Source organism: Esox lucius, chromosome 20 (genome assembly GCF_011004845.1).
Source record: "Esox lucius isolate fEsoLuc1 chromosome 20, fEsoLuc1.pri, whole genome shotgun sequence".
Taxonomy (NCBI): domain Eukaryota; kingdom Metazoa; phylum Chordata; class Actinopteri; order Esociformes; family Esocidae; genus Esox; species Esox lucius.
This window is the reverse complement of record NC_047588.1, coordinates 7,223,701-7,248,270: the sequence shown is the minus strand read 5'-3', so window position 1 is coordinate 7,248,270 and position 24,570 is coordinate 7,223,701. Positions and strand designations below refer to the sequence as shown.

Genomic DNA, 24,570 nt, shown 5'->3' with positions numbered 1-24,570 from the left:
TCCTTGTCCTCTTTAGTCCGGATGACATGGCATCCCAGTTTTCCAAAATGAACTTCAAATTTTGATTCGTCTGACCACAGAACACTTTTCCACTTTGCCACAGTCCATTTTAAATGATCCTTGGCCCAGAGAAAATGCCTGCGCATCTGGATCCTGTTCAGATACGGCTTCTTTTTTTACCTATAGAGTTTTAGCCGACAACAGCGAATGGCACGGTGGATTGTGTCGAAGATCACGGGCATCCAGTATGGTTTTCCGGCCTTACGCACAGAGATTGTTTCAGATTCTCTGAATCTTTGGATGATATTATGCACTGTAGATGATGATAACTTCAAACTCTATGCAATTTTTCTCTGAGAAACTCCTTTCTGATATTGCTCCACTATTTTTCACCGCAGCATTGGGGGAATTGATGATCCTCTGCCCATCTTGACTTCTGAGAGACACTGCCACTCTGAGAGGTTCTTTTTATACCCAATCATGTTGCCAATTGACATAATAAGTTTCAAATTGGTCCTCCAGCTGTTCCTTATCTGTACATTTAACTTTTCCGGCCTCTTATTGCTACCTGTCCCAATTATTTTGGAATGTGTAGCTCTCATGAAATCCAAAATGAGCCAATATTTGGCATGACATTACAAAATGTCTCACTTTCAACATTTGATATGTTATCTATATTCTATTGTGAATTAAAGTTTATGAGATTTTTAAATTATTCCATTCCTTTTTTACTCACAATTTGTACAGTGTCCCAACTTTTTTGGAATCGGGTTTGTATTTTTCATTGTTCCCCCTTGAAGATTTCAGTTTGTTTTTCAATTGAATTGTTCACATTAAAGGTGGAAAAAGTTCTGACATGATTTATCTTTGTCTCATTCTTTTACATCACAAAAACCTGGCATTTTAACAGGGGTGTGTAGACTTTTTATATCCACTGTATCTGCATTTATGATGACCTTGTGACCCTTATTTGCATCTATGATGGAAGCTAATAAAATGTCAGGGAGAATAGGTTCAGATGCCATCCGGACTGTAAATCCTCAGGGGCAGGGCTATGATAAGTCCCCAGCTGTCAGCCTCCCTCCGACTTTGGCCAGGGATCATCATGTGCTTTAAGGGGTTGGACAATATCGATCGAGGATATGGCGAGGTCAGAGTTCGAATGGGGCCCCCTGTTGTGCCTCTTTAGACACCATAATACGCATTGTGGGACTATTTTTCAAACCTCCCATTTTGGACTTGATGTGTCATATTTTTTATTGTGACTAATTTATAAGTAGACGCACTCATACCTCAGTTAACCGTTACATTCCAAGTTTGAAAACGAGTTGGTATTGATTTACATCTGTACATTTCAGTACGTGTTCAGTTTTGGGCTCCCCACAACCAGTAGGCAAAATTACACAATGCATGTTTCAATTGTTATTGCATTTACAAATTTGCTGCAAAACAGTTCTGAAGAGGTCAGGAATGTAAACTCTTTGGTAATCAATATCACAGAACTGTGCTTTGTTCAGAAAAGTTGAGTCTCTCTGTGTCAATAAGTCTTTAAATATGACACAGCTGTTTCATGACATTGTCATCTACTACAAAAGCATGACTTTGCACTTTCTGCAGAATCCTTTGGAACAGCATGGGTTTTCTTGTTTTGTGTTCCCAAATGAACAGCTGCACACATATAAACACACACCTCACACATGCACCTCTCACACACCCCCCACTTCTTCCATTAAGACACTGCAAGATTCCCAAATGTTTCACCAAGCCAAGTTGAACTTGGAGTCCTCTCTTTCGACATTACTCGGCTTTAATCTGTTGAACCCCCCCCATGTTCTCTTCCTGGTAACAGACACAGAGAGGGGGAGGGAGAGAAAAAGAGAGTGAGTCTGCTGCCAGAGAGTTTTTGGCAGAACAAGTTAAGTACTCTCAAATGAATAGGAGCAAAACATTCAAAAAGAACACCATTGCGCAACAGAACTCCCACCACCACTGTCTGAACATACAAAACTGCATTCCCTAGCAGCAACTTTCTCTACAGTTACAAGATTGGGGCATTCAGTTTACAGTTATTTACTGATCGCGGTGAGAAGAGTCGAATCTTCAATCATGGACAACGTAGAGAACTACACCAGTCTACAGGAGTTTACTGAAGACATCAACTCCAGAGGAAACGATCCTATTCTAAACAATCAAAGTAAGTATGTGTGTGTGTGAGCGTATGGTGCATAGGACGGCGCAGGCTTATGTGCAAGATTGACTTTCATTCTAAAGACGTGCCGTTTCTTTAAGGAAAAGTGTAATTTCGTTTGCCAATCCACAGTCAAAGTTTTTTTTATTGTGATACATTTGTCTTCACCTGCCTTAGTTGAATGCCCCAAACTCCAGATTGAGTCCAGGGAAAACAGAATGGAGACGTGTTAGTCTAAGCATTGATTGGCAGTTTGTCCAATCAGGTGGACTGAAGAGGGGGACAGAGTGTCAGAGAAGTCAAACCGCTGTCTTTGTCCTGATTGGCCTATTGGCCTCCATTTGCGCCAACATCGCTCTGAGCGTAATCTGTGAGTAAACATATCAATAGTTTTGTCCATCTGTCTTTTGATGTGTCGGTCTGTATGTATGCACCTTTAATCCAGCAGCCCAGCTGTAGGTCTACATGTCTGCTTGTCCGTTTGTCTGGGTTACTGTCTCTCCGCTCCTCGTTGCCACGCTGTGGTTGCTGTGCATAGCGGTAACGATAGCCACGAGGATTGTCCAATCCAAATGGAACGAAAGTCCATAGTTGTGAAATGTTCTCTTTTTCAGCCAGGTCAGCTATATCATGCTGAGAGTGTTCACTCTTAAAACAAACAGAAAAGTGTTGTAATGTGACCTGTCGGCACTGCTCCTCTTTCCCCCCTTTTTCCTCCACTGTTCCATAACTCTCTACCCCAACCCAAACGCCGGGGCTGTTCCTGTTTTCCCCTTTGTCAACTGCAGTGTTCAGCAGGCCTTTACCCGGTGTTCCCCTGGAGTCGGCAGCGCTGGCCCTGAAGCTGAACTCAGTCCAAGGACGTTTTGTCCGTCTCTGCGACGACTACTCCAAACTAGGCCAGAGCTGCTCAAAGCCTGGTAAAGGAACTTTATACATATTTCAGTTAACATTCAGTACTGGCTCTAGCCTTTTGTGGGCCCTAAGCAAAATTTGATTTTGGGCCCCCTCTCCCCTATTAGTTGAAGGCTCTCTAGTAGTCAGAGGCCCCCTAGTGGTCGGGGGCCCTAAGTGACCGATTATGTTGCTTATGCCTGGAGCCGGCCCTGCTAACATTCATTCACTATTCTGTGATTTCACTGACAAAATGGTAGTCCTACATAGTAGACATATGACATGAACTCACTAGACACGTCCTCATAAATCTGTCTCTCTGTTCATCCACCTACAACTCTCTTTTCCTGTTCTCCTCTTTCCTCTCTTTCCCACTCATTACAGTTAAGAGATGCAGAGAGTGTCCTGAGGACTGGATTCATATAGATGACAAGTGTTATTACTTCAGCGGTGATAAAATGGACTGGCCCAGCAGCAGGGACAGTTGTATGTCAATGGGTAGTCACCTTACCGTCCTGCACAGCAAGGAGCAGCATGTAAGAAACTGTGTGTGTGTGTGGAGGTCTACATTTAGGGAGGTCCCCACAAAGTTAGTAAACCCTTACAAAACAATACCCACACATTTTTATGTCTGGTCCCAAATTCAAAAAAAGGCATTTCCCAGCTTTTGGTTTAACATAAACCTTACATTTTTTATTGAAGCTTTACAGGTTAGGTTGAGGGTAAGCATCAGGAGGTAGGGCAAGGTAATGGTTAGGCATAAATATGAAGTTATTGAAGTAAGTTTACAGTTAGTGAAAGGCGAAAAGACAGAAAACAATCCTGTGTGTGCTTTGGTGTGTGCACCTCATTTTAACCACAATTGTGTTTGCTTGTAGGACGCTCTGGAAAAAGAGGCCCGTAGGATTGGTGGCTTTGAATACCACTTCTGGATTGGCCTATCGGATATTGAAAAGGAGGGGGACTGGAGATGGGTGGACAACACTACCCTAAAAAACACGTATGTGAAGCCCGTTCTGAAGTGTTCAGTATCACGTGTTTCTGTTAGAGGAAGGTAAAGCAGTCACATTGTAAAAGGATTAGGATCCAAACATCAATACATTCTCTGTTAAGCTTTTTTGAGTGTGCCAAGGTATTCAGAATTTCAGTGAAAGAGTATGAACATGAAAATACGGGTATATTGCTGAAACACTTTTTAAACACATGAAAAAGGTTTTTTTAGTACATGGCATTGGTGAGGGGGACTGTATATACTGAAAAGCTGTAATAATAATTGTGTATTTCCCTGCATGCCTTTCAAGTGAATGTGAGAGTTACCCACCCACGAATGTGTTTGTTAGTGACAGGGGGGTGGTTTTTACATTCAGAAACATCTCTTCTGGAAGCTTTCACCAAGAGAGTGCCAAACTGAAAAGTAAACCCCCTTCAGCCCCCATATTATACATTTCATAAGGTTTTTAGTTATGGCCTAGATATCATCTGTCTTATAGGCCACATCAAACCTACAAGTCACAATATGCCTGTTTGTAAAATACTTAGTCCTTCCTACCGGAATCAAAGCTTAAGATACTAAACAATTTAAACATTTTTGCGTTAGAGACTTGCCCTTTGAAAGACAGCTATGATTAAAACCTATAAAATCAAACTCCTAAACCATCTGAAACAACCAAATCAGTCATGGGTGAAGTAAATCCAACCCTTTACCATTTGGATGTACGAAAATATCAATAAATCATTATATTTATGTTAATACAGAAACATAGATACTGTTAAGTTCTACTATTTATTATTAATACCAAAAATACACCCAAAGCCCATTCCAATTCAAAGATTTAAGTATAATTTAATATAAGAAAAGTCCGACTTTTACTGTCATGATAGCACCGAATATTTATACAATCAGTTACATCACACTTACCTCATTACAGTTCTAACCCTTCTCTAGCACAATAAGCATAACATAGCGACAGGATTGCCACCCGTCCCGTATAATACGGGATCGTCCCGTATTGAAAAATAAAATGTACTGTCCCTTACAGAATCAATACGGGACGCGATTTGTCCCGTGTTTTCGCGCACACCCTACTTTTTTACATTTTCACAAGCTTGGATTAACACGAGAAATAATAAAACCAAAGAGTTTCATGAAATAGAGAAGTATAAAATCAGAATGACACTCAACGTCATCGTTGCCCTGGTTACGGAGATTCAGACGCACCGTAACATGAGCAGTGCGGTTCTTCCAGATACACAAGTTGACAGTTCTGTAAGCAGAAGATACGACCCTCCGCACGCACAAGCTGAGTGTGTTTGTGTGAGAGAAATTTTACCAATATCCCACTTGGTGGAAAATCTAGTCACTTTTATTTATTTAGCACATATAAAAACAACAGGAGTTGACCCTAAGTGCTTAACAGCCGAGGCAGACTGATTAACATCTTCCTCCAAAACAGGTATACGCGTAGGTGCAAGAACCAACATTTTGGACGGGCTTTTGATTTCCATGGACGGGCACATTTGTCCTACTTATCAAGACAGAATAGTAGCTAAAGCACGATTGTATACATGATTAAAGGAATAATACATAAAAGGCAACAATACATAATATAATACAATAGTACACAGAGTTGGGGAATCACAAGTAATTATAAAAAAAACAGTAACTGTAAAACGTTAAGTTACCCAAAAATATATTGTAATCGGATTACAGATATTTATGGAAAAAATCATGATTACCTTTGGATTAATTAAATTGAAAAATAATATGTGCGCGAAATAATTATGACACGTTGTTTGTTTGAGTTTATTAGTCTATTTAATGTTAGAAAAACATCGTTATTTGAACCAAAATATGAATTGCGCCTCAGTTGTGTGTGATCATCATGTGAGCAAAGACGGAGGAAGTGCTAGTTTAAATATCTCTGTTTTTACCAGCCATCCAACCAACCAAAACCTGAGTATATCATCGATAATATTAGCAGAGTCATATAAAATGTTATTTAGCTATCTACTCGACGCATAATTCTAAGACTAACGATAGGCAATAGAAATTCAACAGTACGGTTGTTTGCTCCTGGGGTTTAAGGCCAACTGTTTTGTAACAGCAGTTCGTGACATCTGCTGATGTAAAAATGGCTTTATAAATAAACTTGATGGATTGATTGGCCTACCTGGGGTTATATCTTTTTCAAGTTTCAAGGTTTATTTGTCAAATGCACCGAAAAACACAGGACGTTGCAGAGTTGCACCTAATAATTTTTACAGGAATTGTTTAATAGATTAGGCAACAATTTGTTAGATAGCTGTAACATGGCGCTGCCTTCAAGACAAAACATTATATTGAATTTACCACGACATTTGAGGAGAAAATGTGTATTGGGGAGCACTCTTCCAAAGGATGATTATTTGCATTTGATGTGGCCACTTCAACTCCGTCCATACAGGCCATGTGATTCTGCTTGAAATCTGAAAGTTGTGTTCATTGGTTATCATTGGTTGCTGACGTTATATACTTTAAGCTAAGAGTGCATGTAAATAATCACAGTTTATTTCTTTCATTTGCGTTTTGAAAATCCATCACTGGTGGCCATAATAATCGCAGGTTACTATCGCGCAGGTAAATCTTATTTCTATGCGGGTGTTCACGATTGCAAACGTGCATTTCGCGTGCCGGGGATTACTGCAACATTTTCACAATGTTTGTTATGGAGAAAATCATAAGACTACTGCAGATATAGTTTATGCGCAAAAAGCTACGGATATCTTAATTTTTATATGCAACAATGTCAATACCCTTTTCGAGTAATTGCCATTTATTTTTCAACAATGTTTTGAAGCAATTAAAAACATGAATAAAACACAAATAACAGAACAGGCTTATAAGCATCATTAGATTTTGGGTTATGTTCAGATAAAAAGTCAGATTCTGGAAGATCGAGGTTTATTGGATTAATTGGAATGACTGAATATCTGATAGACCTTTAGCATGTAATGTAGAGATGGAGCCCAATCACATTGAAGTAAAAAGCAATGCAGAAACCCATTTCCCAAGGCACTGTAGACTACACAACCCATAAGGTAAATTGCGAATTCCGTTTTTAGCCAGTTATGTAAACTCTAACATTGATTGATCCCGCAAAAGGTGTTCAGTTGGTTAAAGGCATTTTATATTTGTTTTCCAATGCCTCTTAATATGAAAGTAATCTAAAAACAATCAGATTACTTTACTGAGTTTATGTAACCAAAAAGTTACGTTACTGATTACAAATGTGGACAGGTAACTTGTAACTAACGGATTACATTTAAAAAGTAACCTACCCAACCTTGATAGTATATATAATACATATGGGCAAGACTAAAATGGAAAACACTTAAGACAACAAAAATTATGTAAAATCAAATCAAAGTAATACAATAAGAATTGAAGAGAAATTGAATAAAACTAACAACAGATTAAAACACAGTAAGAGGATGTTAAATATAAGTAAAGAGTGGACTTGACAAAACCCAAGGAACAACATCAGACTGAAAAAAAAAGGTGGGTCTTTACATGTCAGTGGTGGAACGGGACTTAATGTGTGATGGGAGACTATTCCAGAGCATGGGAGCTGCAACAGACAAAACTAAGTTACCTCATCCTTCCTGGAGGGTGGGTTCTTGCTTTTTCCAAATATACCAAATAGTTTATTTTGAAAGACCAAACATCTTGCCCATGTCTATGATCTGATGTTTTAATCCTTAATATAATTGATGCAACTGTTCTTTACTCTTATTTACTCTATTTCCATTATATTAATGTTCACAGTAGCAGTAACTTTGAAAATGAAGCATTAAAAGAACAAATTGGTGCATAAAAAGTCACCAGAATGCAGGAAATGAAACATCTGACACTCTCATTAGGGAGGACCCCCAGAACCCCGCTTCATTAGTGTGTCCCGGGTTTGGGGCCGCTGGCAAGGTGTCCCTTATTTTTCCACATTGAAGTTGGCAACCCTACATGGCGATGAAATGCTTTACATGCTGTGTCTTGCGTCGCTATGGCCAATGTGCTCACGTCGTCCATCCATTCGATATCTGTTTAACACCCCTATACACCACTCAGTATGAAAACTGTGATCCTGTTATACAGATCCACTGCCAGATGTTAAAATGAATAAATAAGTTTAACGAGTCACAAAAAAAAATTGTTACTCTTGAGTCAGTAAAAAGAGATGTTTAATAAGAATGAATTGTTCACAAACTGCACCTAACTAGCAGAGATGTTGAACGACAGACTTTCTGACACTCGCTATTGATTTAAGGGAAACATTTCTGCAATGTTATAATTAAGATAACTAATTTAGCTAGGTATTTCTATCAGACAACATTAGGTAGCTTGGTAGTCTCGCTCCAGCTAGTTATGTCAGCAACACTATTAGCTTCAGCTAGCTAAGAACCAATTGTTTACTGACTAACATGTTGTGAAAAGCTTGCTAGGAACAAGATGTGGTTCAAGTATTTTGGTAGTGTCAATATTTCTGTTTATTGATAGCATTGAATGGTAGCATTGAAATCAGAAACATTGGTGTTACTTTCCATCTTTGAGTGACCACAGTAAAGTCATACAGTGGGGAGAACAAGTATTTGATACACTGCCGACTTTGCAGGTTTTCCTGCTTACAAAGCATATAGAGCTCTGTAATTTCTATCATAGGTGTTGAAGTGTAAATGTTACCGGCCTCGGGCCTAGGGGTTTACCTGGGCCAGTAGCAAGTGCCACACAGGCAATTAAGTCTGTGGAAGCAGAAGAGACGCAGCACAACTTTTAGTGCATTTGGTCTGAGCACATATTTATTTCTGCCAAAATCATCAACAATATACAATTGTTCATTAAAACATTTCGTTATACAATTAATTCTTAAACTCCCGACGTATTCCGACAACCATCCATACACATACCATAACAGTCATTCACTATAACATATTCACCTTAAGCTAACTAATCCATACAGATGAAAGCAGAATAGTCAGATGTAATTATCCCTTTCAATATAACTGTGTATGCCTTGTCATATGATTACATGTCCTGAGTAATTGTATAAATGTTACATGTCCATCCTTTGTTAACAGCATTTTGATTTCTAGTATTTACTGGACAATACTTAATACAGTAACAAAATAATTGTTCCCTCCAGGCATAGCTGTGTCTACTCAAATTAGCTATGAAAAGGTACATCTGAAACTCGCGACCAAAACCGTACTGAGGAAAGTAACTTGTAAAGTGTGGCTTCTTAAAACTTTAACACCTTTCTGGTACAACCTATAATATATTATACAAATTACAGTACATATCTGAATACAATACATTAACTCATGAGGAAAACCGAATACTCAAATACAAACTAGATGACTCCAAACTACTAGCAACATGAATGGCTAGCTTTCGCTTGGTGGAAAAAGTCACATTTCCTTCGCATTCAATAAAACTGTTACAGGTCCATCATTCACACATTTGTTTGCAGATTACCCTAACTAACTAGTTCATACAAATCACACAACTTTGACCCAAAACGAACATCTTTTAAAGAGTATTTTACATACCTGTGGAAGCAGAAGAGACGCAGCACAACTTTTAGTGTATTTGGTCTGAGCACATATTTATTTCTGCGCGAACTCAGGACCGTTGCCTCCCTAATGCAACTCCACAGCAGCACCTATTGGTCAGGTGGAGTAACTACAGTTTTGTAACTGGTAAGACAATTGTTAAAATAGTACACTATGTTCAAAAAATAAGGGGGGTGTCTGATAATAGGATTACCTTTTAATAGAGGCCATTTTCTAACCCTCCACATAAATTCAGAAAAAATCCAGAAAATCACATTGTATGATTTTTAATCACCTACCAAACATTAAGAATTCCGTCTCTCACAGACCTGTTCGTAACTGCACCTGTTTGAACTCATTACCTGTATAAAAGACACCTGTCCACACAATCAAACAGACTCCAACCTCTCCACAATGGCCAAGACCAGAGAGCTGTGTGAGGACATCAGGGATAAAATTGTAGACCTGCACAAGGCTGGGATGGCAAGCAGCTTGGTGAGGAGGCAACAACTGTTGGCGCAATTATTAGAAAATGGAAGAAGTTCAAGATGATAGTCAATCTCCCTCTGTCTGGGGCTCCATGCAAGATCTCACCTCGTGGGGCCTCAATGATCATGAGGAAGGTGAGGGATCAGCCCAGAACTACATGGCAGGACCTGGTCAATGACCTGAAGAGAGCTTGGACCACAGTCTCAAAGAAAACCATTAGTAACACACTACGCCGTCATGGATTACAATCCTGCAGCGCACGCAAGGTCCCCCTGCTCAAGCCAGTGCATGTCCAGGCCCATCTGAAGTTTGCCAATGACCATCTGGATGATGCAGAGGAGGAATGGGAGAAGGTCATGTGGTCTGATGAGACAAAAATAGAGCTTTTTGGTCTAAACTCCACTCGCCATGTTTGGAGGAAGAAGAAGGATGAGAACAACCCAAAGAACACCATCCCAACCGTGAAGCATGGAGGTGGAAACATCATTCTTTGAGGATGCTTTTCTGCAAAGGGGACAGGACGACTGCACCGTATTGAGGGGAGGATGGATGGGGCCATGTACCGCGAGATCTTGGCCAACAACCTCCTTCCCTCAGTAAGAGCATTGAAGATGGGTCGTGGCTGGGTCTTCCAGCATGACAACGACCCGAAACACACAGCCAGGTCAACTAAGGAGTGGCTCCGTAAGAAGCATCTTAAGGTCCTGGAGTGGCCTAGCCAGTCTCCATATCTGAACCCAATTGAAAATCTTTGGAGGGAGCTGAAAGTCCGTATTGCCCAGTGACAGCCCCGAAACCTGAAGAATCTGAAGAATGTCTGTATGGAGGAGTGGCCCAAAATCCCTGCTGCAGTGTGTGCAAACCTGGTTAAGAACTACAGGAAATGTTTTCTGTACCAAATATTAACTTCTGCTCTTCTGATCTATCAAATACTTTTATCGTGCAATAAAATGCAAATTCATTACTTAAAATTCATACAATGTGATTTTCTGGATTTTTGTTTTAGATTCCGTCATTGAAAAATACCTATGATAAAATTGTAGACTTCTACATGCTTTGTAAGTGGGAAAACCTGCAAAATCGGCAGTGTATCAAATACCCTTTCTCCCCACTGTATGTCTCAATGGTTGCACAAGATATGCAGAGTCATGAAGAGGACAAATAAATATCCAATGCAAGCACATTTGAAACACAGTTAAGAAAATACTGTAACCTCACTTTACAGCTGGCCTGAAATGCCGATGGGGCTAACCAGTTGGGACCTTTTGTATAGCTTAAATGGTTGGAGCATTGTCAAGGGCGTGACCTTGTGTTGCGAAGCAGAGCAGCATGAGTTCATACATAGAGTGGGACCATGCAAATTGTCAACAGTGGATGCGGAACTCTCAGTAGCAGCATGTTGACGTCGGTTTCACATTCATGGTACACATGATTATCCCATATTTTGTATAAAGGCCATTTTTGGTGTGATGTCAAAGAGTTCATTGAGAAGTTTTATATTTCCTTGGAAGGTAAGAGTGCTTAAACAATTTTCAAAAATCAACATGCTGGGGTTACATTAATGAGGCCCATCCCACTTATTTTTAATTGAGAGAGGGGAAGGCTACTTGGAGAGGCCATGTTAGTTATTGAGAAAGGCATCCAAATTGCCCTCCAGCCGGTTAAAATTCAACCAGAGATCAATAAATAAGGATTGAGTCCTAATGTCTGTGCTCTAACATTGGGAGTTGTTGTCCAGAACTTAGCAGGGTTTCCACTACATTCTATTGACACAAGGTCTAATTATACAGGCACAAATTAAAGCTCTCCGCTATTCCTCTCTTTTGATTTGTGGATATTAGTTAAAGACTTTTAAAAACACAGTAAACTGGGTGTTAACTTCCTCTGCCTGTACTCACCAGGGATTAAACAAGCATCCCCCTTGTTTTAAAGGGGCACTCTGGTTGCATGGTCATCTGTTTAAAATGGTTTAGATGAAAAATAAAGTGTCAACCAACTCTATCCCACAGAGACAGACATCCCCCTCCCACAATGAACTGCTGATCTTCAATTTGACTAGGGTTGTGATTGGTGGGGTTATGTCTGAGAAAAAGAGCACAATTTTAAACAGTGACTTTCGGATGAGCTTGTCATTTTCAATACAGATGATGAAACGGGGTCAGGTGAGAGTCTAATAGTAATAAAGTGAAAGACTCTCTTGTATGGAAGTGCAAGCAGCACCAGTAACTGCCTGGAAACTGAGGAGGATGTTAGTATTCCATTCTATGCATAATTGTGTAGTGTTAGCTCACAGTGTTGCATTCGTACCACACAATAACCTGAGTGTCTATTTAATGTGTCCTGACTCCACTGCTAGCCTTGTCCTTGCTAAACCACAGTTGCATCAACATTTTTTAACAGAATGTTCTCTGTGCTAGCAGTTTACAAAGCATGGAACACAAAAGAGAGTGGAAAAATAGGGGTGATCCTGTAATCAGAGCGAACATTTAACAAAATGGGTCGAAAAAGCTACATAATCATGATTCTGTAGCATAGACTAGACACTCTGGTTATCAATACTCCCAGTATTATAGGGGCACTGTGAAGAACCTTGGCTCTAACGTTTACAAGGCTAAATTTTAACAATTACCTGATTTCTCTTCTCCTCTACCCTTAGGAAATTAGTTAGTTAGTCCACGGTGGTTTAGGGATTGTACTGCCAGTGTTTAAAGCAAGAGTGAGGTGACTTTAAAATACTTTAGGCACAAAAATATTTTAAACATTAAGTTAAAACTTTAGCTGCAGATGTCTTCATGTTGACTTGTTTCCTTTTAACAGATACACACATCTATATATGCAGCACTGGAAAAAATTAAGAGACGACTGCACCTTTTTCTTTCCTTTCCAAAAAAGTTGAAAAGGAAGGTTGTGAGTGAGGATCAGAAGGGTTCAAATTAAGAGACCACTGCAAATTGAACCCTTCTGTTCCTCACTAAAAACTTTCCTTTTCAACTTTTTTGGAAAGGAAAGAAAAAGGTGCAGTGGTCTCTTAATTCTTTCCAGACCTGTATGGTAAACCATTCATTTAAATTCAGATTTCTGTTTGGAATGTTACGTTAGATAATTTACCATCTTTTGAGCTATACATATTACCATTTACCAAAAAAAATCTTCTTTACACAGTAATATCAATATTGTTCCCAATGGCTTCAAAAATTCTAGAAGGATCTTCTGGACTTGCATGTTGATTCCCTATGGAGAGTGACATACGCTAGCCCAGGCCTGGCGCCAAAATGTTGTTTCCCCATAAGCACTCCAAATGGTATATAAATTAGATGTGCCCCCTTACTTATAAGAAATGTCCCCTCAAACAGGACCGCAATAGTAGTAAGTCCAGCTTGGTTTAGGGTGGGGGGATAGTACTGCGAGTGTCAAAGCAATTATGAGAAAACTGCATGTCAATACAAATTGATAGACAGACTGTCCAGAAAGTTTAAATATGGAATATCTCAAGCAATCTGAAGAAATTTGTTGGAAAAACATATTTGAAAGTTAAAAACGTTAACTCACGATGTCTTCTGCTCATTCATACTTTTGTTTTTGTTAGCAGTAGAGTATAAATCTTACCTATGGCCCATTTAAGGGTAGAGAATTAACAGCCTCCATGAGTGTAGTGGAATTTCAAATTGTGCAATTTCACAAAAAAGAAAGGATAGGTGTGTCTAATGATATGACGCGTGCATCGTTTGTCCGATTCTTTGGAGGTAGATGTACAAAACAAAATCCCACCTTAACATCCTGTCTACTGTTCTTCTCACCTACCCTTGCACTGCTCTCTGTTTGCCCTACTTCCCTTCTCTGTCTGTATGCAGGTATTGGAATGAGCACAGCTCTGAGCCGAACAACCATCAGTCAGGTGGATCACACGGGGAAGACTGTGCCACTCTGGACAGCCATTCAAAGTCCTGGTTCGACGTTCCTTGTGAATTCATTTACAAGCGTATATGTCAGATGGACGCCATCCGGCTAGACTGATTAAGACAGAACTAAAACCTGCCCTTACTATGCAATTTGAAGCCTTCAACCAGCAAACAATTTACGGTATTGTGTACAAGTCTTAGGGACATGAATTCCAAACTAAAGATAATTATTTGGGTTGCAAGTGTTTAAACGTGTAGGTAGTAACCCACTGAGAAAATCATTAGAAAGAAGAAAATCATTATTAAAGTCTTGTCAATGTCTTTTCAACATCCTTTGCTCAGTGGCAAATGTTTAAACTACCCAAATAAATGGCTTTAGTACAACTTTCAGGTGCCTAAGACTTTTGCACAGTACTGTATATCTACTGTCCATCTACTCATGAATGATGGTCATGTTTTCTTATTTTCTTTAACAGCATTTAATGAAGAGATTGGAAAAATTGATTACTATTCTTTTGTACAAATTGTGTGTTTTTTTTAAGGAGTATTACTTGTACATGAATTCCAGAATCTTTTTTAGACTATCTGTATTAATGAACTAACCATTCAATTAACTTTTGAGTGTTAATAAAACTGGATATTTTTGCGTTACAGTTGCCTACATATTCCTCTTTTTTTACCAGTGCGTTTGATTTTACTGTTATTCAAATCCTTTTTAGATTCTGATGCCTCTTTGCTGATCCATTATTTTATTTCTTGTGCTTTCATTTTAAATAGTCTAGATTAAACAGATTTAGTGCGAAATAATATTAAATTGTATACAATATTGTGCCACAAGATGGCAGTGTTTTAAAAGACACCCTCTAGTCTAGTGATTCCCAACCTTTTTCTTTCCTTCACCATACTGAATTTTCTCCTGCCCTCATGTCCGCCCAAGAACAGAATTCTCTCAGGATTCGGTTATACTATAAACGATACGCACGGGTTATGGCACACGAAATGAACTGGAAAAAGCGAGAAGAGAAGTCCTACTAAAACCGGATTCTGCGCCTCCGTTATACCAAGTTGTCAACAAGGAAACATGCATCAGCCATAATAATACATTTGCTTTTAATCAAATATGAGTTTGCATTTCCAACTTGATTTTAGCAAAAGCAATCTACTTTGCGTGGGAAAGCGCATAATGCTCAAACTCGCCCGGTTTCTCGCTCACGTGAACCGGCGAAAAACGGACCAATTCCGGGACAGCTAAACCGAATACAGTCAAACAATCCCTCCTTCTCACTTTTCGTCCAATGAACAGTGACGTTATCTTTTGTTGTTAAACGTGCAGAACTGACGTAGAAACTCAGCAATTCGGGGTACGAGCGATCGACTTGAGTCAATCAAAAAGGTAATTTGTTCGCTTCTATTTTAACACGTCTATAAACTTTTTGGTATTAAAGCACAAGGTTTACCTTGTGGCGTTTATACTGGAGTTGACTAGTAGACAACCAGAAAAATAGGAAGAGGCCTAATACGTGTGATGCCTCGCGCTGTATTGCTAGCAGCAAGTAGCATGACTCCTCAAAGTGCTGCTGTAGTAGCTATGCTAGGTACATTGGTCCTGTAAGTATGTTCGTGTTTTGTACATTTATGGGGAGCAATCTGTCAAATTTTGGCAATTTTGCAAGTAGCCGTTATCTTAGAAAATGTGCTATGAAGAGCGAGAGCTTGCTCACTTCTCGTTAGGCTAGCGTGCATTCAGTTGTTGATGACTAGTGTAAACTTATTACTTTGGCTAAATGTTGTTAGCTTGCTAACTAACTGGCTTGCTACAATTGTTCGACAATCGGCCCTGCCCTAGGACTCGTGCTTAAATAATTTGACGTAAATCAATAAAATAAAACATTGTGTGAAAACACTCCACGTAACGTTTAGACAGTAGGTCTAACATTTTTAAACGGTACCAAAAACAAATATGTAAATAATTTGCTAGCTAACTGAATCTATTAATGATATACAGTATGTATTTCCAAAAGGTTGTGCCCTGCTGAATGCGCATAGTTTAGTTTTAAATTAAAGTTTGCAGTCATGCTTATCCGACAATGACCCTGATCTCCTAATGCCCAGCCTATACTACTGGTGTCCAGGCTACTAAAGCAATAGGGCACGAGGGGGTGTGGTCACGGGCGTAGGAGCAGTAAATAGCACCCTCCCATACTAAGATCCCTGCGAAAAATATTAATATCCCCTCAATTTTAATCTCCCTTGAGTGTAGTCCGCTATTGACGAGGTAAATTATCAATATACAACAAACCCCGAGATGCCGTGTTGCTATAGTAAACCTGTTAACAACGCATTTACAACAGTAGCAAGTAAATGTTTTCTCGTATTGCATGACATTTTTGCGATTAGCATTCAGGATTTGACTACCTAGTTTAAAGTATAAAAATGTACTGTTCTTATTGTATTGCTAAATGCTTTAAATTAGTAATACAGCACCTTAGGGGTATATTGCCAATCAATGCGTCGTGCCTAAGAACCGCCCTTAGCCGTGGCATCTTGGTAATATTTGTATATTAGTATATTGATTAAATAGTGCATTATGTCAATAGAAGTAGGATTGACCTCAAATAATATTTGTATTTTTATTAGAGCTAATTTAAAATTAAGCAGTGCTAATTATATATTTAATATTTAGCAGGACAAGTCCAATTCAATTACAGTATGTTATCTGTGACCAGCTTGGGACCAGAGGGGTGTTTTTCCAAACACTAACCTACAAATTAGTTTATGACAGGGTTATGATATTACGGAGTTGGAATTTTGCCACAAGGGCTTTTCCTATGATTGTTTTGCTAAGATTAAGAGGCATGAATTAATTGACAAGCTATTAAAGCAGCCACACATATAAGGTATACATGTAAAGTATCAACAGTTAATTCAACGCCAGTTTAGTTGAGTAAAATACACAGAAACGCAGTAGGTCAAACCTAAGGTCAAACCAAGTTAATACCTGCTTTCATTAAAACTCTCTTAACTCTCCACCTGTGATTTCTCCTTTCCCGTTCCCTCTCTCTTAACTCTCCACCTGTGACTTCTCCTTTCCCGTTCCCTCTCTCTTAACTCTCCACCTGTGACTTCTCCTTTCCCGTTCCCTCTCTCTTAACTCTCCACCTGTGACTTCTCCTTTCCCGTTCCCTCTCTCTTAACTCTCCACCTGTGACTTCTCCTTTCCCGTTCCCTCTCTCTTAACTCTCCACCTGTGACTTCTCCTTTCCCGTTCCCTCTCTCTTAACTCTCCACCTGTGACTTCTCCTTTCCCGTTCCCTCTCTCTTAACTCTCCACCTGTGACTTCTCCTTTCCCGTTCCCTCTCTCTTAACTCTCCACCTGTGACTTCTCCTTTCCCGTTCCCTCTCTCTTAACTCTCCACCTGTGACTTCTCCTTTCCCGTTCCCTCTCTCTTAACTCTCCACCTGTGACTTCTCCTTTCCCGTTCCCTCTCTCTTAACTCTCCACCTGTGACTTCTCCTTTCCCGTTCCCTCTCTCTTAACTCTCCACCTGTGACTTCTCCTTTCCCGTTCCCTCTCTCTTAACTCTCCACCTGTGACTTCTCCTTTCCCGTTCCCTCTCTCTTAACTCTCCACCTGTGACTTCTCCTTTCCCGTTCCCTCTCTCTTAACTCTCCACCTGTGACTTCTCCTTTCCCGTTCCCTCTCTCTTAACTCTCCACCTGTGACTTCTCCTTTCCCGTTCCCTCTCTCTTAACTCTCCACCTATCTTTTCTTTCATCCATTGTCCTGATTTCTCTTATCTCTCACCACTATTCCCGCTTTCTCAATCTCTTTAATCAGCACTCCACCTTTTGTTCACTCTTCACATCCTCAGCTGGACATTCGTTCTCTGACTCCCTCTCTTGTGTTTGTGGCTGTCTCAGATGGAGGTAGAGCAGCTCCTCTCTCTCTCAGGCCCGGCCTTGGCCCAGGCTGTCAGTTCCCTGCTGGAGACGCCAGGTCTCTATGTTTTTTCAGACATCCTGGAGCTGCCCAACGTCAGAGAGGTAACACTCACATGCACACAGTCCAAGTTTTCTGTCAGGAACGCTCTGCACCAGACACATTTGACTGACATGACAATTGTTTGAGGGACACCTGCTGCAATTCCTCTCTGAAAGCACTATTTGATTATCTTTCAGAACATGCAAGTCCTGTAGTGAAGTGGCCAATGAACTGTCATTTTCACACATTTGCTGAAATGAAAATCAGTGGAAACTACATTCTAAACAGCACAGCTGATGCGTGCGGTTCCATATGTGACAGGGATGAGAAATCTCATTTAGAAACGCAGAAGGTAGAGGATTCTAAAGACTTGGCTGTGCAACACCAATTTTAATTTGGTTGCTAGTGTGCCAGTTGCAGTTATGTATTTTTACTTGGTCATGTTTATTTTTTGTCCTCAATATGCCCACGGTCATCATTATCAGGAGTTATTCAAACCTACTGAGCATTTGACCAAAAGTAAACTATAGCAATGTTCTGGTTCTTCTACGGCTACTTGAGCTAGCCACTCTCCCTCCCTGTCCTTACTGTGAGCACATAGCAGAGTTGCTCAACAATGCCCTCCCAGGAAAAAGTTTTACATAGAGATTACAAGTACAGTTACATTTTTCTGAACTCCTAATATTGAGTCCAGGCCACTAGTTTAAAAACAGAGTAGGTTGTAGTTTATGGGTGTGATGGAGCCAAGCTGAATGAATAGGTCTACATCAAGTAGCCTGAATATAGGCCTAGCGCTAAGAAGTGCTTGTAGAACATTTCATTAACAAATCCATCTAGCAACATGGTCATTTAGGGTTTGCCATCTGCGTGTTTGGAGTTGTCCTGTCCTCTGGTGAGTGTTATGGCTTAGGACAGTGTTTCTCAACCCTGCTCCTGGATGTCCCCCGGCCCTGCATGTTTTCGATCTGTCCCTGCACTAACATACCTGATGTAGCTAATGAAGGATTTGATAATGCACTGTTCATTTGAATGAGGTGTGACAGAGCGGGGAGAGATCTAAAACATGCAGGGCAGTGGGGCGCCCAGGAGCAGGGTTGAGGAACACTGGCCAAGGCTAAGATGTCCAAAAATGATTTTGACTGGTTAAACAGAATAATATCAATAATGCATTTCCTATATGTTGGATGAGAGTTTGCATAATTCAAAAAACCATCTCAGTTATAGGACTGGGCTCTGTGAAAGAAATGGTCTACTCTCTACTGTAGTTTACAAAAAGGTCCAAAATACAACTAGCATTTGTCTTGGCTTCTGTAGTCATCAACTTTTTTGATAAGCCTTATAGGGGCAAAGTCCTATTTCCAGATTACTTAAGGAACATAAGTGTGCCATTCTAATGAATAATAATGTTTTACATTGCTAAATCATGTCATTTAGCTTATTAATACATTCCATAATAACTAAATATAGTTTAGCTGAATATGTAGACAAAGCCTGCGTGACCCCATTGCATTTATAAAATGCCCTGAACAGAAATTCTGTTCAGTTTTTTTTTTGTATCAGCTGTCTCATCTGGATGTTTGGGAGAAATACAAGTTGATGTTGAACCCTTAGTAAATCTCTCTGAATCAATCTAGAGGAAGAAGTTTGACTTAAACCTTCATGTATGGGCTGTTAATATGATTAAGGCTGTGTTGTCTTGTGAGTGGATGTGAAATGCAATAGGTGTATGGTCTATGTCACATTTTCAACAATTCTATGGTCAGATTTTGGCTGGGCTACTTTCAAGCAAGATGTGAGATGTACCTCATAAAATGTAAGAAAGAAGTGTTTAGATTAGCTCTGGAAAAAATTCATAGACCACTGCATCTTTTTCTTTCCTTTCCAAAAAAGTCGAAAAGGAAGGTTTTGAGTGAGGAACAGAAGGGTTCAATTTGCTGTGGTCTCTTAATTTTAAACTTTCTGATCCTCACTCCAAATCTTCCTTTTCGGCTTTTTTGGAAAGCAAAAGGTGCAGTGGTCTCTTTATTTTTTCTGGAGCTATATATTTAAAATGCCGAAGCCTAGAAGCTGTAGTCCCCCTGTCTTTTGGTGGTTTATTTTTTTAATCCTGTTTTCTCATGCATTTATGTTTAAAAATGAAGCGACGTGTCTAAGTCTTCTGCATCTAATTTAAAGATTCTGCAAATATGCCTATGCATATCTCCTCAATTGCCAGCTGAGAAATTAGATTTGTTGGTCTTTTTAATCAAAACCTATTAACTGTTTTCACATGCGACTGTTTATAGGATAGTTGTGGACTGACTGGGCTTCTGAAAGCACGTTTTCACCCCAGTGGCACCAAGGTCTTGGACAAGCTGCTGCTCAGCTCTCCCTTCCTGTCAGCTCATATTCCGCTTAACTGGGAAATGTACGATTCCATGACTTTATGCTAATGACCCCAGAAGCAATAAGCTTGACTGGTCAAATGTATTTACCTTGACTTATGTCTATCCACAAATAAAAAGCATTATTTAGCAGTGGGCCTTATTTTTTTCTTTTAATTTAATTTTTTATTCTCACTGACAATTTGGCCTGTGTCTATTTAAGTTCTTTATTTTTTGTGTGGGTGAGTGGCAACAAAACTCATCAATTTCCCTCTGACAGAAGCACTGACAGCCCTCACTGGCCTCGCTGAAGCTGTGTAAAATATGAGCAATGCTCTGTTTAAGGAATGGAGAACACTTGCTAACTCCCTTTTCTTTTTTCTGTGGGAATCTCTCTCTCTCATGTCTCTGTCTCTTTCTCAATCTCTCCCTCTCCCAGCTGGAGACGGGCCCTCATGCACCAGTGTATCAGCTCCTCAACCTCTTCGCCTATGGGACCTACTGCGACTATAAAGGTAGGGAGGTGGCGGGCGGCGCTCCTGTAAATCGGCTCCGCAGTGGCCCCTGGAGCCCGTTTTATTGTCCCTCGTATTTCTCTGTCCCGGCCCCGCGGGTCTTGTGCTGTCATGGTTGTCGCGGCCACCTCTAATTTACAGAACCAATAGAATCACAGGAGTTCGTTTAGCCCTTTTATGAGAGGGGGCTTTTTTGTGGGGGGGGGGGGGGGTGGCGGGGGAATGGGCGACATTATGGCTTCAGGTCCAGCATTGCCGCACCATCAATGCCGTGTAAAAGTAGTTCCGTTCCAGGGGAGTAAAGTGGCCCCGATCCACCCCAATGTAGTGATCAGGTGACAAGGTTGTCGAAGGGATCCACCAGTTAGTCACGCCTCTGATTCCATGGAAATGGCGTACGCCTTTAGTGGTGATGGAACACATTAACGCCCAGTTCATTCCACTAACACTCTCTGTGACACATCCGGAGGAGGAACGGTGGTTATAGAGACCAGGGGTGGACCTCTGTCTGACGTTTTGTTACACATTGATATTGGACACAATCAGTTAAATGACAATAATCAACTGGGCAATTGTATTTATCTTATTTCACACATGTAGATGTATTGTGTGTGTGAATTCCCTGCATACACCATCAGGCAGTGGGGTCACAGCTTGGCTGAGGAATTACAACCCATGGCCACCTCTGACCACCCTGCCACAACCCGACCACTGTCACAAACCCACTTGAATTCAACATGCAACCGCCTTGGTAACAGCCGTCTGTAAGGAGAGATGGCCATTCTTTGGCAATGTGTGCTTTGAGAGGACTTGAAAGAAACGAGCAAAAAAGACGGGAGAGATATAAACCTTATGTCAACAACACATATCCTATTCACTTTCATAGTGCTTTTTAAAATTACAAAATGGAGCGCTGAGAAAATGTCAATACTGGAGATTTTCTTTTAGCTTACACACACACACACACACACACTCTTTTTGTAGCGTATTCCCTGGTGCATGTTGCAAGTGGCTGGAGCCGGGTCCCTCCGGAGCGCTCACCCAGACGACCCGTTTCCCTCCGAATGTGTTCCTGTGTGCCACACACTCTCATCCCGAGTCGCTCTCCGCAGTAGGCGTGTGTCCACCGGCCCAGTGAGCCACCTGGGACCTGTCACGAAAGACCAACTGGGCCTATATAACCCTAATCTGCCCCTCTCTTGTTCTCCCTCCCTTTTGGTTGTTCTTTCAGAGAGGGCAGCCTCTCTCCCCGAGTTGACCCCAGCCCAGAGGAACAAACTCCGTCACCTCTCCATCATCAGCCTGGCCTCCAATCTCAAGGTGCAGTATCACACTGATCGATGCAGACCACTCCAAATAGGATAACGCCACTAGTGTGTTGGGTACTTTAGTAGAAGTCAGGATTCATGTTTTAGTTGTTTATACTGTATAGGACCGGTTTGGTGGGATTAATCATCATCTACATTGCACATCTTTATGTCACATTATCTGTAACATAAAATGTAGTACTTGTACATTTCTGCCCTTCTATTTGAACCTCTGGTTAGATGCTCACTGCATTTTGTTGTACTGTACTTGTTCAGTGACAGGAACGTTGAATCTAATCTAATTGACCATAGTCCTTTCTCCACTGAGCTTGATTTTTAAGTCCAAGTCTTAATCTTTGTCTTTAACGCCGCCCCAGAGTTATTTAGTTTTGGACTTCTAACGGCCTTCCTGTGGTTTCAGTCCCACTGTCAGAAAGCCTCCCCGCTAAAATAGCAAGTAATTGACTCAGCCGGGTCTGTTAATGACATGCACAGTTTTGATTAGAAGACAACTCCCTTTGTAACGGCGACACATTAACAAGACAAAGGACTCCGTCTGCATGTGATGCGATCTGGCTTTATTTATAGGTGAGGTGTATTCCTAGATGTGGATGAGAATGATTGGAGCCCAGAATCCCATCATAATAAACCACTGGCTATATACTGTGATCTGTCTATCTATCAAGATTTGCTCTCCCTCTTTTACTCTCTCCACCTCCCATTTCGGACACATTCTATTTTTTTTTCTTTGCTTTCACCCATCTCTCATTCTCTACCCAATAAATAATGGATGGATCCATCCCCCTGTCTGGTACTCCTCTTAGCTCTTCTGCAGTTACAGTATTGCCGCATTGAAGCTCTGGAAGGCCACCCTGTAATTGTCTAATAAAGACTTGTTTTAACTCCCCAACTCTCTGCTCCTCTCTCACTGGTAGTCATTTCCATGGAAATGTTTAGTGGATTTATATTGACCCAATGTTGTAAAATGGAATTTAATTCCAACCCCCCCCCAACCCACTTACCTTTCCATTCCTCTCCGGTACGTTTGCTCTCCAATCGCTCCCCGTCTTACCGCGGAAGCAGCCATGATCATTTTTAAATTCAAACCCATCTGTCTCGGCCCCTGGATGTGCCTGTTAGCCAAGCAGGGCATGGTGGATTTTGACATTTTCTCTTGGCCTCTGCCTGTCCCCTGAGTTTGCGCTCAAAGCACCCCCCCCCCCCACCACCACAACCCACGCCCCTCCGCCTCACTGGTCATAAAGAGCCTCTAAAAGTCAATCTGTCTCCTAGTGCCTGAAGACTTCTATCGACTCTACATGGGGGTAGACTTCCTGTCCTTCCCCGCTGCCTGGCTTTGTTTATGCATCCAGATGAGAACCCTCTCCCCTCCGCCCCAGGCTTTCCATTAGCGCCGTTGCGCAGGGCTTCCATCATTTGCACAAGTGTCCCAAATCTGAGGGAGAGAAAATTACAGCGTGTGTGTAGGGGCTAATTAAACCCTCCAGTGGCACCCTTCTAGTGGAGCAGCCTCCATAAGCCAAGTGGAATCCCATCAGCCACCGCGTCATTTGACAGTTTGCGCAATTTAGCGTACCATAATGGATAGGTGTGCCTAATTATGTGCCATGTGAATTTGTTAATGTCCGATTTTGCGAGGCGTTACACATGTAAAGGACGAAATGCCTCTGTTAATTTTATTCTAAAACGACAGGAGGGATTTATTCATTTGAATTTCATGCCTGCTTTATTAATTAAAAGTGGAACATGAAGTGCCGTCGTTCAAGTCACGACTCCCGAGTGTGTCCCAAAGTCTTTATTGATCCCCTAGACACTCTGGAGTGTCACCTTCTGAGGAACACGTGACCAGTGAGGGCACTTCTGAGTATGTAGGGCAGAGGGGCTGGTTTGGGATTCAGTCTCTCGCTCTGTCTTTTTCTTTCTTTCTCTCTCTATCCCCCTTACTGAAGTAATAGTGTGTGTAATGTCTCTCCCCTTCCCTGTGAGTGCTTAATGTCTATTGAACCTTTTATTGATCTCTCTCAATGTCAAATTGCTTTATTGGCAATTTCTTTCTTTGTCTCTGTCTTTCTATGTCCCTGTCTGTCTCCCTGTCTCTCTCTGTCTTTCTGTCAATTAAATTCCAATGGCTTTATTGGCAAGGAATGTGTTACCACATACATTGCCCAAGCACATAAATATATATTAACATTAACAGAACAGTGAACAAGATTTACAGTTAGAAGTGTATAGTGGAAAAGATCCAGCTACAGGTATTTGTTTCGTTGTCCAGATTCATTATTCAGCGTGTTGTCCCTTTGGGCGTGGTAGGAAGATGTATATTTTGCCG

At 40.8% G+C, this 24,570-nt stretch overlaps 2 protein-coding genes across 2 annotated transcripts in view; both read left to right on the top strand.

Moving 5' to 3' along the window:
- The first annotated feature begins 1,920 nt into the window (after positions 1 to 1,920).
- si:ch73-86n18.1 (C-type lectin domain-containing protein) lies at positions 1,921 to 14,562 on the top strand. Its single transcript, XM_010900820.5, has 6 exons — positions 1,921 to 2,194; positions 2,454 to 2,558; positions 2,977 to 3,108; positions 3,467 to 3,618; positions 3,961 to 4,082; positions 14,005 to 14,562. Exons 1-6 carry the CDS (start codon positions 2,107 to 2,109, stop codon positions 14,165 to 14,167), a joined length of 762 nt encoding a protein of 253 aa, XP_010899122.1. The 5' UTR covers positions 1,921 to 2,106; the 3' UTR covers positions 14,168 to 14,562.
- A 292-nt stretch (positions 14,563 to 14,854) lies between these two features.
- The window catches only part of cops7a (COP9 constitutive photomorphogenic homolog subunit 7A), a 32,055-nt gene continuing 22,339 nt past the window's right edge, over positions 14,855 to 24,570 (top strand). Inside the window, exons 1-4 of the mRNA XM_010900819.5 lie at positions 14,855 to 15,445; positions 17,975 to 18,097; positions 20,838 to 20,913; positions 22,145 to 22,233. Coding sequence (XP_010899121.1) covers positions 17,975 to 18,097; positions 20,838 to 20,913; positions 22,145 to 22,233 — 288 coding nt within the window. The 5' untranslated portion in view covers positions 14,855 to 15,445. The remainder of the gene's footprint in view (positions 15,446 to 17,974; positions 18,098 to 20,837; positions 20,914 to 22,144; positions 22,234 to 24,570) is intronic.